This window comes from Salarias fasciatus, chromosome 6 (genome assembly GCF_902148845.1).
Source record: "Salarias fasciatus chromosome 6, fSalaFa1.1, whole genome shotgun sequence".
NCBI lineage: Eukaryota > Metazoa > Chordata > Actinopteri > Blenniiformes > Blenniidae > Salarias > Salarias fasciatus.
The window spans coordinates 10028-25369 of record NC_043750.1 but is presented as its reverse complement, the minus strand read 5'-3'; the positions used below and the strand labels follow the sequence as shown (position 1 = coordinate 25369).

General features: G+C 54.9%; 1 protein-coding gene across 1 annotated transcript; it reads left to right on the top strand.

The window, feature by feature from the left end:
* The first annotated feature begins 271 nt into the window (after window positions 1-271).
* On the top strand, window positions 272-9514 carry LOC115390646 (malate dehydrogenase, cytoplasmic-like). Its single transcript, XM_030094577.1, is given in 12 exon segments — window positions 272-325; window positions 4533-4631; window positions 4856-4952; window positions 6561-6736; window positions 7144-7266; window positions 7356-7473; window positions 7476-7531; window positions 8237-8350; window positions 8444-8460; window positions 8462-8513; window positions 8515-8532; window positions 9113-9514. Coding segments are annotated over 12 exon segments (1047 nt in total). The 3' UTR covers window positions 9236-9514.
* The last annotated feature ends 5828 nt before the right edge of the window (window positions 9515-15342 follow it).

Below are 15342 nucleotides of genomic sequence, written 5' to 3'. Positions count from 1 at the left end.
CCCACGTCTGGAATGAAGCGTGAGCAGCGACACTCCTCCCTGAGACATGAAGAGCTTTAGCAGCGCTCTGCGGCTATTTGTGTCCGAAAATCCCATTAAGGGACTAGACTGCAGTGTGTGTGTGTGTGTGTGTGTGTGTGTGTGTGTGTGTGTGTGTTGTGATCAGCAGCTCCAGTGCAGCGGGCCGGGAGCTGCAGTCTGCTGGGCGGTGCGCTCGGTGTCTCCGGGGTGTCTCTGGTCATTTGGAGCAGGAAGACGAGCCGGAGTGGACATGCTGACTCTGTTGACGTCCATGTACCTGGTGGTCCGGGCCGTGTCCCCACAGGTGAGTCCAGAGCACTGGACCAGGGCCCACCCGAGCACCGGGACTGGGACCGGCTCCAGCTGAGCACCGCGGGACACAGTGTGTGTGTGTGTGTGTGTGTGTGTGTGTGTGTGTGTGTGTGTGTGTGTGGAGAACCTCAGTTTGGACTGAGCCTCCACTCAGGTTCTGGTTGGTCCTCTGGAGTCCCCTGCTCTTGTCGGGACAGGTGTAGGACTCCAGAGCGTCCCGTTTGTCCGAGGACAGGATTAGATCCAGATAAAGACGGTCCTGGAGGGACGGAGGTTCCCTTCAGGAAGACGTGCTGCTCTGAGCACGGGACAATGTCTGGGACTGCTGCAGAGACGGACATGTTGACATGCTGGGTGGACTCAGCAGTGCCAGTTCTGAAGGGTTCTGAAGGGTTCTGAAGGGTTCTGAAGGGTTCTGAAGGGTTCTGAAGGGTCTGATGGTGGAGATCCAGTCCTGCTGATCACTCTGCTGCTGTCTTCATACTGGCATGAAGGACAGTCCACTCAGAGAGAGGACATTCTGATGGTGTTCTGATGGAGTTCTGATAGAGTTCTGATGGTGGTCCAGCAGGGGGACACAGAGCCTCTGCTCCTCCTGAGGTCCACCAGCTCCTTCTTCTAAAGTGAAACACTGAAGCTCTGAACTCCATCTGTCATCCAACTGAGGAGGAGGAGGAGGAGGAGGAGGAGGAGGAGGAGAGGAGGAGGAGAGGAGGAGGAGAGAGGAGGAGGAGAGGAGGAGGAGAGAGGAGGAGGAGAGGAGGAGGAGAGGAGAGGAGGAGAGGAGGAGGAGAGGAGGAGGAGAGAGGAGGAGGAGAGGAGGAGGAGGAGGAGGAGGAGGAGGAGGAGAGGAGGAGAAGGAGGAGGAGGAGAGGAGGAGGAGGAGGAGGAGGAGGAGGAGGAGAGGAGGAGAAGGAGGAGGAGGAGAGAGGAGGAGGAAGAGAGAGGAGGAGGAAGAGAGAGAAGGAGGAGGAGGAGGAGGAGAGAGGAGGAGGGAGAAGGAGGAGGAGGAGAGAGGAGGAGGAAGAGAGAGGAGGAGGAGGAGGAGGAGAGGGGAGGAGGAGAGGAGGAGGAGGAGGAGGAGGAGAGGAGGAGGCGAGGAGGAGGAGAGGAGGAGGAGGAGAGGAGGAGGAAGAGGAGGAGGAGGAGAGGAGGAGGAAGAGAGAGGAGGAGGAGGAGGAGGAGAGGGGAGGAGGAGAGGAGGAGGAGAAGGAGGAGGAGAGGAGAGGAGGAGAGGAGGAGGAGAGGAGGAGGAGAGAGGAGGAGGAGAGGAGGAGGAGGAGGAGGAGGAGGAGGAGGAGAGGAGGAGAAGGAGGAGGAGGAGAGAGGAGGAGGAAGAGAGAGGAGGAGGAAGAGAGAGAAGGAGGAGGAGGAGGAGGAGAGAGGAGGAGGAGAAGGAGGAGGAGGAGAGAGGAGGAGGAAGAGAGAGGAGGAGGAGGAGGAGGAGAGGGGAGGAGGAGAGGAGGAGGAGGAGGAGGAGGAGAGGAGGAGGAGAGGAGGAGGAGAGGAGGAGGAGGAGAGGAGGAGGAAGAGGAGGAGGAGGAGAGGAGGAGGAAGAGAGAGGAGGAGGAGGAGGAGGAGAGGGGAGGAGGAGAGGAGGAGGAGAAGGAGGAGGAGGAGAGAGGAGGAGGAAGAGAGAGGAGGAGGAAGAGAGAGAAGGAGGAGGAGGAGGAGGAGGAGAGAGGAGGAGGAGAAGGAGGAGGAGGAGAGAGGAGGAGGAAGAGAGAGGAGGAGGAGGAGGAGGAGAGGGGAGGAGGAGAGGAGGAGGAGGAGGAGGAGGAGAGGAGGAGGAGAGAGGAGGAGGAGAGGAGGAGGAGAGAGGAGGAGGAGGAGGAGGAGGAAGAGAGAGGAGGAAGAGAGAGGAGGAGGAGGAGGAGGAGGAGGAGGAGGAGGAGGAGGAAGAGAGAGGAGGAGGAGGAGGAGGAGGAGGAGGAGGAGGAGGAGGAGGAGGAAGAGAGAGGAGGAAGAGAGAGGAGGAGGAGGAGGAGGAGGAGAGAGGAGGAGGAAGAGGAGGAGGAGGAGGAGGAAGAGGAGGAGGAGGAGGAGGAGGAGGAAGAGGAGGAGGAGGAAGAGGAGGAGGAGGAGAGCTGTGATGTTGAATGAAGGAGTTGTTGGTTTGAACGACTCTGTCAAGTGAAAGACCAGAGCCGGTTCTCAGTTGTCTCACAGTCGTTCCTGTGTTCAAACCGTCCACACGTCCATCACGTGTCTCCTGAGTGTCTCCTGAGTGTCTCCTGAGTGTCTCCTGAGTGTCTCCCGAGTGTCTCCTGAGTCCAGCTGTCCCCGCAGCCTTCATGTGAACCACCGAGTTTCATTTTTCCGCAGCAGCTTCAGTCACCTGAAGGCAGCAGCTAGCTAGCGGAGGAGTGTCCAGAGACCGGAGCGGAGCCGGTCTTCTGGAAGCACCGGGGTCCCTGTTATTGTTGACTGGTGTCTTTCTCGTCCCTTGGTGCTGGTAGATGTTAAAAACCAGACAACAAGCTGTCAGAGCTTTTTACGAGTCTGATCTAAACACTGACTGCTACTGGCAGCAGCAGCAGGAAGTGCTACAGGAAGTCACCAGGTAACAAGGAAACCAGTCAATTTGAAACACCGTGTTGACGCTTTATCAGAGGTTTTAGCAATGGAACACACACACACACACACACACACACACACACACACACACACACACACACACACACACACACACACACACACACACACACACTATAAAAAGGACACGTAGCAGCATTTTGAAGCTCTTCTCCAGAGACGATGTTCAAGGTAAACCATGTACTGTGTGTCAGAAAAACATTTCTTAAATCCAGGTCCTCCAACAAGTGAAAGCACCAGATGAAAACTCATAACGACAGTAACAGAGTCAGACATCAGGAAATACAGGGCTGACTCCACTGATGAGGCTGATGTAGAGCCACGTGACGCTCATTTTTCAGGAAACTTCCCAGATCACCAAGACTGTCTCCCAGGGGACAAAACTATGGTCTCTCATTTAAACAAATATATCTTTAGAATATTAAAACTGACCCAATAACCTGTGAAAGGACGTTCTGGAGTGTTCTGGAGTGTTCTGAACATGAAGACTCAGATGATGGAAGCAAGGAGACTGAACAATCAAACTGATGGAATCAATGAACAGTGGGACAGTTTTAGCAGATTTACTTTAGAGACAGGAAGCTGGAATGTGAGGAGAGAGGAGGAGCCGAGGAGTCCCTCTAGTCGCCACCAGGTGGCGCCAGCCTGCTGCGTCAGTCCGGGATGAAAGAAGCCTTTTTTCAGAAAATCATCCTCCATATTTGGTGTTGGTGGGCGCGGTGCATTCTGGGAGCCTGAGTTCTTTCAAACCGTCTCGCCCGCCGAAGCCGTCGCGTCAGCATCATAAAATAAACTTCAAGTCCCGTGAGCGCCGAGAGCAGCGCGCGCTGCGCCTGACTAGCATAGAGGTGACCTCCGTCCGCGAGACGCTCAGTCTGTCCGGAGGAAGAGTCCGCGCAGCTCCAGCTCCAGCTCCAGCTCCATCCAGCCCCAGCTCCAGCTCCATCCAGCCCCAGCTCCATCCAGCTCCAGCGCCTCCATCTTCAGCAGGAACATGGTAAGCGCGGGCCTCGAGCTGCTCCTCTCCAGGAAGCTCGTGCGGCTGACATTGAGCCGCGCTGCGCCGTCCTGCGACAGCGATGCTAGAGAGAAGCGGAGTCCCGCGCGGCTTCCTGGGCGGGGGTGATGGAGGAGCAGGCCTCTGTCCCCTCACATCAGGACACCTGGTCCTGGACATGTGGACTCCAGAGACCCGCTCTGGGTTCTGACGGCCCGGCGGGTTTTCCTGCTGGCTGGCTTTAGTGCCGCGTGACGACTCTGAATTAAACACGAGCAGCCGCAGCGCTGTCCTCTGTCCGCTCTGTGGACAGGCAGTGTGTGGACACTGAGTCGGTGTGTAGACCGTGTGTGTAGAGCCTGTCCAGTTCAGGCCCCTGGTCTGGTTGTGTCCTGGGGACCGGTGCAGTGGACGTGCTGGACGTCCTCTCTACCCTCTGTCAGGAGGGAAGGTCACTTCTGCCACGTTACAGCATTGTCCTGACAGTCTGGCAGTGTCCCTGGAGGGGGCGGGGCCTCCCTCCAGGGACTCCACCTGCTACATGAGGCTGTCATCCACCCGGCTCATCTGGTTCCTGTCCTCCTGTCCCCCCCCTCCCGTCTTCCAGGCTGAACCGATCCGTGTGGTGGTGACCGGCGCCGCTGGCCAGATCGCCTACTCGCTGCTCTACAGCATCGCCAAGGGCGACGTGTTTGGGAAGGACCAGGTGAGAGCGGGGACTACGTAGTCCTGGTGGGACTGGTTCTGGGTCCGGTTCTGGAGGAGCTGCCTCGGCTCGTTCAGGACGTCCTCCGCTCGTCCTCCACAGGTGCATCCTGTGCCTGGAGGACTGAGTGTGGGGTGTGACTGGAGTGTGTGTTGCTGGGAGACGTCTCGTGTCTCCTGAGGACCTCGGTCTCTTCATGTCGTCCCGTCTCGTCTTCTGTCCAGCCGATCGTCCTGATCCTGCTGGACATCCCCCCGATGCTGCCGGTGCTGGACGGGGTGGTCATGGAGCTGCAGGACTGCGCCCTCCCCCTGCTGAAGGGTGAGCTCATCTGCTCCGGAGGTCGTGACCTCTGGAGCTGCTCTCACACTCTGCTCACACTCCTTCATTCGGGTTGTTGTCTGAGAACACGGCCGGACGCCACGCAGTCTCAGCGGCTGCTGGCTAGAGGGCGCTCTCCCCAGACTGAACCCGGCTCATTGGTCGGCCGGACTGAGAGAGGAAGCCCCGCCCCCGCTGCCGGCTAGCGGCTAACCGCTAGCTGTCAGTGAGCTCCTGCTCCTCCTCACCCCTCCACGTCTGACCTCTGACCTCCACACACTTCCAGCTCCGCTGACTCCTGCCACTGGCTTCGTCTGTTTACTACCCAAAATGCATTGTGCTCCACGTCACGTCCTGTCACTAGCCAGTGAACTGAGACCCACACTTTCAAGAGGACCAGAGTTCTTCTGTTTGATCCAGATCAGTTCAGGAGACCGTTCATACCGGACCACAGGAAGCAGGCTTTCAGGAAGTCCCTGAAGTGGACTCTGGTCTGGATCCAGCAGGGCTGCTGTGAAAGCCTCCTACATCTCCGGACTGCCCAGGTCTGCAGTGGGTCTGTCTGTCTCTAGAACAGTCCGTCTGAACGACAGCCGCCCAGACCGAGCTCAAACAGGAAGTGCTCGTTCTGCTCCACACATCTGGATTTAAAGGTTGAAGCACTGACTAGTTTTAGAAAAACCCTTTTCTGCAGCAGATGTGGCAGAACTCCTAAGTCCGGTGTGAGACAGAGTGGATGTCCGTCAGCTGGACGTGGAGACGTGGACACGTGGCCGTATGGAGCCGCAGCCTGTCCACCGATCCGGTTTAGACGGTTCCCACCTGTTTCTGTGCAGCTTCTCAGGATGGGGTGAAAAAAATAGAACAAAATGTCCCGGAATGGTTTCACTGTGGTCCTCAAGTCAGTTCACACAGGAGGGGGGGGGGGGGGGGCATGGGGGGAGGCATGGGGGGGGGGAGGAGGAGGCATCTGGGGAGCAGCAAGAGGAGGAGGAGGAGGAGGAGGAGGCAGGGTCCCACAGAAGGCCTCTGATTGGCTCTGTCTCAGGCAGGTCTCAGCCAATCAGAGCAGCGGCTGAAGTCCAGAATGATAACATGTGGAGGTTAATCTTATCAGGATGAGCCGAACCGGTGACAACAGACCCTGCCAGGGTCAAGGGTCGTGCTGGGCGCCGGGTGGGTTTCAGACCTGTGAGAGGGAAAGGGCCGGTGTCACCTGAGTCCTTAAAGGGGACAGACGTCTGTGTTTATCAGCAGGAAGACATAAAGTCCATCTGGCTGTGGTGGAGCCGGGCGCTGGGCGGAGGAGGCGGTTCTCCTGGTTCTCCTGGTTCCCCTCTCTGGTTTCTCACCTGTCCTGTCCAGCAGGAGGCAGCAGAGCGCAGGTTCTGCTGCTGGAAGCTTCCAGACTGACCTGCTCTTCAAGAGGAGCTTATTAGTATCAGATAAGGTGATGCTGCTGGACCGACGGGGACAGAAAGGACGGGAGCAGGAGCCGGCCTGGACCTCTGAACAAGCTCGCTCCAGACACATGACGTCACTACAGTGACCTTTGACCTGGGTCATCAGTCACTGCGCTGACCCCTCGCCGTCTCCTTCCTCCCACAGAGGTCATCCCCACCGACAAGGTGGAGGTGGGCTTCAAGGACATCGACGCCGCCATCCTGGTGGGCTCCATGCCCCGCAAGGAGGGCATGGAGAGGAAGGACCTGCTGAAGGCCAACGTGGCCATCTTCAAGACGCAGGGCGCCGCCCTGGACAAGTACGCCAAGAAGACCGTCAGGGTGAGTCCGCTGGCCTCCGTCCCCCCAGGTCCTCACTGCAGGACCCCGGGCCAGGACCCCAGACCAGGGCCTTTTGATTCCAGGAAATGAGAGTGCTGACTCGGCATCTTGAGGGTTCTGTCCCGGTCCCTGTGGGTCCAGAGCCTGTCGGGTCCCTGCTGTGGTCTCTGTCCCGGTCCCTGCTGTGGTCTCTGTCCCAGTCCCTGCTGTGGTCTCTGTCCTGGTCCCTGCTGTGGTCTCTGTCCCGGTCCCTGCTGTGGTCTCTGTCCCGGTCCCTGTGGGTCCAGAGCCTGTCGGGTCCCTGCTGTGGTCTCTGTCCCGGTCCCTGCTGTGGTCTCTGTCCCGGTCCCTGTGGGTCCAGAGCCTGTGGGGTCCCTGCTGTGGTCTAACTGCTTTCCTCCGGGCAGGTTCTGGTGGTGGGGAACCCGGCCAACACCAACTGTCTGATCGCCTCCAAGTCCGCTCCCTCCATCCCCAAGGAGAACTTCTCCTGCCTGACCCGCCTGGACCACAACAGAGCCTGCTCCCAGGTACCCGATCCCGGTCCCGGTCCCGGTCCCGGCCGGACCAGACCCGACCCCAAACGTGGGTCAGTAACGTCAGTACTGTGGTCCTGCAGGTGGCCATGCGCTGCGGCGTGTCGTCCGACCAGGTGAAGAACGTCATCATCTGGGGGAACCACTCCTCCACCCAGTACCCCGACGTGCACCACGCCCTGGTCAGCGTGCACGGCAGCCCCACCCCGCCTACGAGGCGGTGAAGGACGACGCCTGGCTGCAGGGAGACTTCATCTCTGTGAGTCCCGCGTCCCGGCCCGGTTCAGCCTGGAGCCACACCGTCACTAACCCTGGTCCTCACTGGTCCTCGCTGGTCCTCACTGGTCCTCGCTGTCCCTCGCTGGTCCTCGCTGTCCCTCGCTGGTCCTCGCTGTCCCTCGCTGGTCCTCGCTGGTCCTCGCTGGTCCTCACTGTCCCTCACTGTCCCTCACTGTCCCTCGCTGGTCCTCGCTGGTCCTCGCTGTCCCTCGCTGTCCCTCGCTGTCCCTCGCTGGTCCTCGCTGGTCCTCGCTGGTCCTCGCTGTCCCTCGCTGGTCCTCACTGTCCCTCGCTGTCCCTCGCTGTCCCTCGCTGTCCCTCGCTGTCCCTCGCTGGTCCTCGCTGTCCCTCGCTGTCCCTCGCTGGTCCTCGCCAACATGCAGAGAGCCTGTCTTCAGGAGCCTTCTTCTTCTTCTGTGGTGTCTGTGTGAAAATAAGGGTGAACATGCCAACAGCACACCTAGTGGCAGGAAGTGTAAATGCAGGGAATTAAACTACGAGCCACTCAGGAACTCTTCATCAGGCTTTGTGTTCCTGTGAAGGATTTAACTTCTACCGTCATGTGAGCTGTAGCTCATACCGCGAGGCGAGGCGAGGTGAAAATCCTCAGGTAGTGCTGTTTGTCTGACGGGCAGCTGTACCCGGACACGTCCTCACTGTCCCCCTGTCCCCCTGTCCCCTGCAGACGGTGCAGCAGCGTGGAGCCGCCGTCATCAAGGCCAGGAAGCTGTCCAGCGCCATGTCTGCTGCCAAGGCCATCTGTGACCACATGAGGGACATCTGGTTCGGGACCAAGGAGGTCGTGTCACCTCGCAGCCCGTCCAGAAGGACGTCTGTCTATCTGATGTGTCAGAGGGGACGTGAAGCTCACCGTTGTCCCGTCCTCCTGCAGGGGGAGGTCATATCCATGGAGTGTACGCTGCGGCAACTCCTACGGCATCCCGGAGGACCTCATCTACTCCCTTCACCGTCCCGATCAAGGTCAGGCCCACGCACGTTCCCTCTCTGGGGGCGGCTCTGGTTGGCCGGGGGGGGGGGGGGGGCTGGGCTCTGGTAGGCCTGTGGGGGTCGGGGGGGGTCTCTGGTGGCCGGGGTGGGGGGGTCAGGGTCTCTGGTTGGCCTGCGGGGGGGGGTCGTGGGTCTCTGGTTGGCCGGGGGGGGGGGGGTCGGGGTCTGGTTGGACTGCGGGGGGGGTCGTGGTACTCGGTTGCGGGGGGGGGGGGTCGGGGTCTTGGTTGGCTGCGGGGGGGGGTCGGGGTCTCTGGTTGGGGGGGGGTTGTGGTCTCTGTGGGGGGGGTCTCTGGTTGGGGGGGGGTCTCTGGTTGGGGGGGTTGTGGTCTCTGGGGGGGTCGGGGGTCTCTGGTTGGGGGGGGTTGTGGTCTCTGGGGGGGGGGGGTGTCTCTGGTTGGGGGGGGTCTCTGGTTGGGGGGGTTGTGGTCTCTGGGGGGGTCGGGGGTCTCTGGTTGGGGGGGGTTGTGGTCTCTGGGGGGGGGGGGGTGTCTCTGGTTGGGGGGGGGTCTCTGGTTGGCCTCACAGATGTTGTCATGTGTGTCCCTGACAGAACAAGACCTGGAAGATGGTGGACGGACTTCCCATCAACGGCTTCTCCCGTGCCAAGATGGACGCCACAGCGGCAGAGCTGGTGGAGGAGCGGGACACCGCCCTGGACTTCCTGTCCCAGTGACTGTCTCTGTCCCCCCCTGCTGGACAGCAGCAGCATGTAGACCCCCTGAAGCCCGTCTGCTCCCGGCTGTGAAGACCAGCCTCACCGCTCCACCCTGCTTCTGTGTGTGTGTGTGTGTGTGTGTGTGTGTGTGTGTGTGTGTGTGTGTGTGTGTGTGTGTGTGTGTGTGTGTGTCCTGTCTGTTAGACACCAGGAAAAGGTGTGTGTTGGTAGAAGGTAACATTCAGTAGCTGTCCTGGTTTGAAACCAATAAAAGAACCTGACAGAACCAAGCCTCTGCTGGTCTTTCTGCCTCACCCGTCCCCGTCCCTGTCTGGAGTCTCACCTGACCCTGTCCCCGTCTGGAGTCTCACCTGTCCCCGTCCCCGTCTGGAGTCTCACCTGACCCTGTCCCCGGGGCTCACAGGTGAAAACCCTGCCTGTCCCTCTGCACAGGGCGGCAGGCCCACCACCTGAGCCCTCCTGCGCCCCCTGGCGGTTTGAGGTCTCTACACACACACACACACACACACACACACACACACACACACGCACAGTCTTGTATTTCTATCCTTGTGGGGACCGTCCATTGACTCCCATTCATGTCTAGCCCCTAACCCTGACCCTTACCCTAACCCTAACCCACACCACAACCAAAGCCTAACCCTAAAGAAATGTTTTTGCACTTTTACTTTTTTCAGTAACAACAACATGGTCAAGAAAACACTGTTTCTCCTACTTAGGACCGGAAAAAAGGTCCCACAGGCACGTCGTTCCACGTTTTGCTATCCTTGTGGGGACATTTGGCCCCGACAAGGATAGAAATACGAGAACGCACACGCACACACGCACACACACACACACACACACAACACACATCACACACACACACACACTTTCAGGTGCTGTTTCGATGAGCCGTGTTCAGACGTCGGGGTGCAGAGCAGTCACCACGCCCACACTCCTCCAGTTCCGAGCAATCGCCCTCCTGGCGTGTAACAGTCCAAAGTCCGATTCCTGTCTTGTGGGAAACCGACAGGATATATTCCCAGAATACAGAGTTTGGCACATAAAGGCATTTTAACCTTAAATATTTCAGACAAACAGTTTAAAATGTCATTCCAAAACTTCTGTATATTCGGGCATTCCCATAAACAGTGACTAAGAGTTCCTTTATCAACTTGGCATTAGGTGCAAACATCTGGAATATTGTGTGAAAAACGGTTTAGTTTGTCGGGGGTCATATAGACCCTTGTTATCCATTTATACTGCAGCAGTTTGAGTCGTGTGTTTATTGTTTGTTTTGGGACTTTTAAACGTGTTTCATTCCATTGGGTTTCATCTATAACTTAATTTATGTCTTTCCTCCATGCATTTAGTCTGTCTATCGCAGATTCTTTTGAATGGCACATTATTAAATTATAGAATTTGGATACCATACCTTTCTCTATTTTGTCCGAGATTATCTGTTCAACTGCTGATAATTTAGGAATATGCATCATATGTCTAAAGTCTTTGACGACATAAAGCTCCTTAGTTGTAAATATTTAAAGAAATGTTTTGAGGAGACTTGATATTTGTTACACAGATCTCGAAATGTAAGTAACACAGATCTTTAATCATACAAATGCCTTTCAGTTTCCATATTTTAAATCCTCCATCATTTTTGCGAGCAGCTTGTAGTTAATAGTTTTAGCCACAAGGCGGCGATGTCGCAAAAGCAGTGAACATCAGCAGGAGCCAGTTGATCATGTCTGAGGGGATTTGGTTCTCAAATCAAATCTTCAAAATGGGTTGTTGAAAAGGGAATGAAGGATTCAGAAATGGGATGAGATCATGTGATCCAGTCCTGGTTTTCATCTGGGTCACATCTTCAGTTTGGTTGTTCAGAGCATTGCAGCAGGATCTGGATAACTATGATAAAACAACAACAACAACAACAACAAACCCAGGATTATCCTGATCCTGGGAGGATTTCAAAGCGGATTTCATGAAGACAAGTAAAACTTCAAGATTGGTCCAAAAAGCATTTTGTCTGTATACTTTTACTTCTCTATCCGTCTCAATTTGTTCAGCTGTTCCAGTGATGCCGTAGAGTAAAGTCAATATAGAATAAAACATAAAAATGACGTTGTCTTCATGGAATAAACCCCAAACAGGAAACAGCCTGTCAGAAAGGTGAGGAGACAGATTGTCTTGTTCCTGACTGGAGGACAGAACTCTGAAGCTCTGCAGGGTTCCAGCTGTCGCTGATGGAGAGCAAAGTGATCCAGGTCCTCCTGGTTCTGGATCTCAGCCTGGGTCCTCTCTGGTAGAACCAGCAGTCCCAGGAGCTCAGAAGAACAGGAATAATGACGACTCCTGAGAGGAGGACGTGAAGAAGCTCAGATCCTCCAGCAGAGCAGGGAGAACTTGCTGGAGAACCTGAACGTTCTTTACTCTGACTGCACTATTAGACATTTAGTGTTTGTTGTTTTAATTCAACGCTTTTTCAAAATATCCAGTGCATTAGCTTCTGGTAGTGATTGGTTGATGCTCAGATCTACAAAGAGCATTAGGGCCACCCATGAGAAAAAAAAAACTAGAAGGGGCGGGGAGGGGGAGGGGGAGGGGGAGGGGGAGGGGGATCTCACCATAAACGTCGAGAAAAAAGTCGAAATGTCGAGAATAAAGTTGAAATGTGAAGTCATGAAACTGCCTGCCAACATGCAGCTGCAGGTTTTTCGTCTACCAGCTGACATTTCATACTCAGAGGCCACGCCCCCTCACTGCAGGCTCCTCATTCTCCAGCTACTTCGCCCAAAGGTGTAACTATGGCGTTTTTGTGGAAGAATTGAAGGATTTATTATTGAAGCTTGCACTTGATTAGCAGATGAAGAAAAGAGGAGTCCAGTTTCCTGGTTCAATTCACAACTTCACCATCCTTATTCAGGTATTGGTGATCAATGTATCTTTTGTCTGTGTGTAAAATAAATAAAAATAAGCCAATTTTTGTTCTTCAAAAGCTGTAAAAGTTTATTTTTTATGGCTGGAAGCAAGGCAGGTTGCTCGATGGTAAACTGATCAGAGAGGTGCAGATTTGACAGCAAAAGCTTCATCAATTGTTCTTTTATTATTAAATATTTCAATTTTCCTCTATTTGGTTAGCCAGTGATATTTGTCCCCCAAATTAAATTTTTTTTCCAGTCTATTAATAACACGTATTTTATTTTTACATTAATATAAAAATAATTTCTAATATATTTCCAATTTCTACAAGATTTTGTGTTTTATTGATCCGTCTGTAGCTCGCTGAAGAAGAAGCTCTTCACCAGACAAGGCCTTGATAATGATTTTTTTCATGATCTGTACATATGTAGCAATGCACTGCTGCCAGATATCCACCAACTCCACGGTACACCTGCTCTGACCGTCTGGCCCGTGGCAGGGGAGAAGGGGAAGAGCCAGAGGGTGGAGGAACCAGCAACCTCCAGGACCAGGGAGAGACCCATCGGACCGAGCACAAGAATGACTTTCTTTAGATTTCCAGACTCCTCCAGGACTTGTGCCTGGCAGGAGGGAATTATTAGAGCTGCATTAATTCATTGTAAAATAAAAAATTCAATAAAAATATTTTAAATACAGCAATTGATGTGAATAGTTTTTGCCATGCCTTTTAAAGAACTTTTAATTAGAAATATATCTTTTTTTTAAATTCTGGTTCATTATTTTTTGGACAGATGTGAGGACTATAAGCTGCATTTTTTTCTGGGATATGAAGTGTTTGTAGTATCTTGGCAATATATGATGAAGCCATTATGTTTGAAAACATCGTTATCAAAGTCATGAAGTCAACCTTTGAAAATGTGTTCACTTCAGTCATTAAATAAAACCAGTTTAAAACATGATCTGAGTCCAGAATAATTTTCAGTGTTGGGTTGAACAACAACGTTAATGATACGTGAATCTGAAACACAGTCTGAAACACATAAAGCTGGCTCGCAGTTGCATGACTTCTCAAACTTACTCTCTACGTTACACTCCATGCTACAGCATGCAGCTTTGCTCTGTCGTTCTCCTCACTGGATTTATCAGAGAGAATTGAGACATCGACTTTATCTCAACAGCCTATTTCAACTTCATTCTCGACATTATATTACGACTTTATTCTCGACATTTAGACTTTTTTCTCGAAGTTCATGATGACATTTTATTTGGTCCTTCTAAATAAAATGTCTCACGGGTGGCCCTAATGCTCTTATCAGTACAGATCAGAACAGAAGCATCAATGGAGGATGTTTCTGTTGCTGCAGTGTCAGAGTCAAACCTCTGACAGTTTCTACCTGTTGCTCTCTACATTGTGATATGTTCCATTTAGAACACTGCTAATCTGGATTTTGTAATCTTGTTGTGTCCATTCAGAACATACAATTAATTCTCAACATGATCAGCAGCTGTGCGCTCATGGTGCGTTTAAAGACGGCTCGGAAAAACACCTTCCAGCATGTTAATGACGGCCTTGGGGTGTCCAGACAGACACCATGCTAACGTTACACCTGGAGTAAAACTGAGTCCTCCAGTGTGTTTTAGTTTGTTTTTTTCTCCTTGTTTGACTGGCAGTGTGGTGGAGATGCCAATCCTCTGTTGTCCAGCAGGGGGCGCTGCAGCGCCAGCAGTACACAGTGGGTGACAGGTGGCGCTGATTTCAGGAACGACGGTAATCCTTAATCGTCCACCCAGAGGCTTCATAGGGTGGAGAGGCCGCCGGCCCTGCAGCCGCAGAGAGCTTCTGCAGAGGCCACAGGCTTCCGTTCATCTGAAGTGGAATTATTCTCTGAATTTTCCACAGATTTCAAACGGTTTGATGTGTAAAAACTTCACTCATGTAGCTCTGACACAGGACGCTCGTGGCAGTGTGGGGATTCTCTCTCCTCTCTCTCTCCTCCCTCTCCCTCTCCTCACCTGCCCGGGGGGCCTGCAGGTGTAGCTGACTGGGTAATCAGCTGGGAGGCGACTGAAGCTGCAGTCTCGCCCCTGCGTCTCCCTCTGCATCACAGCCATGCACTCTGGAGAGTCCCCTGTACGGCAGAAGTGATCAGGCTTGCTGATCGGTGTGTCTCTGTGTGGTGTGAGTCTGTTCTCCACACTGACTGTGGTAAGGTCTCTCTCTCTCTCTCTCTCCTGCTCGTAGCCTTGTAGTCCTGGCAACTCAGGTGTGGTCGCAGGTAGTGTGCAGCGCTGCCTCTGTGCTCTGCCTCTCATGGGAGTGTGTGTCTGCAGCCTGGGACTGGTTTGCAGGGTCCCTTGCGTTGCATGTGTGTATGGCCGCCCTGGTCAGCGGGCTAACGCCGGGGTTGTTCTAGGTGCAGTGTGAATAGGAGCGCGCTGCTGCTGACGTCGTGGCCAGACGTCGGACCGCTGCTGCTTTGTTTCCACGGGGTTTTTACGGCTCGGGCTGCTGTCCTCTCACCGGGCTTCCCAACGTGACTGCCCGGACCTGCTGGACTCCACAGCCTGTCTGTCCGGGGCCATCCGGACCTGCTGGGCTCCACCAGCCTGTCCGGCCGGGCCATCCGGACCTGCTGGGCTCCACCAGCCTGTCCGGCGGGCCGTCCGGACTGCTGGACTCACCAGCCTGTCCGGCCGGGCCGTCCGGACCTGCTGGGCTCCACCAGCCTGTCCGTCCGGGCCGTCCGGATCTGCTGGGCTCCACCAGCCTGTCCGGCCGGGCCGTCCGGACCCTGCTGGGCTCCACCAGCCTGTCCGGCCGGGCCGTCCGGACCTGCTGGGCTCCACAGCCTGTCCGGCCGGGCCGTCCGGACATGCTGGGCTCCACCCGCCTGTCCGCCGGGCGCGTCCGGACCTGCTGGGCTCCACAGCCTGTCCGGCCGGGCCGTCGCGACCTGCTGGGCTCCCACCAGCCTGTCCGGCCGGGCCGTCCGGATCTGCAAACACGTGAAGCTGTTGGTCTGCTTGCTTGTCAGCGTTCACTGCTTCCCCTGGCAATCAGACCTTGTTTTATTAATCGGCGCCTCTGGGACAACTTATTGCCCAGAGTAGCCGTCGTATTTGAATGAATGAGTGTGAGCGTGGTGTTCTGTTTTCATTTGTTTATTTTTGGTTTCGTTTATTGTTGGTTAGTTTAGATC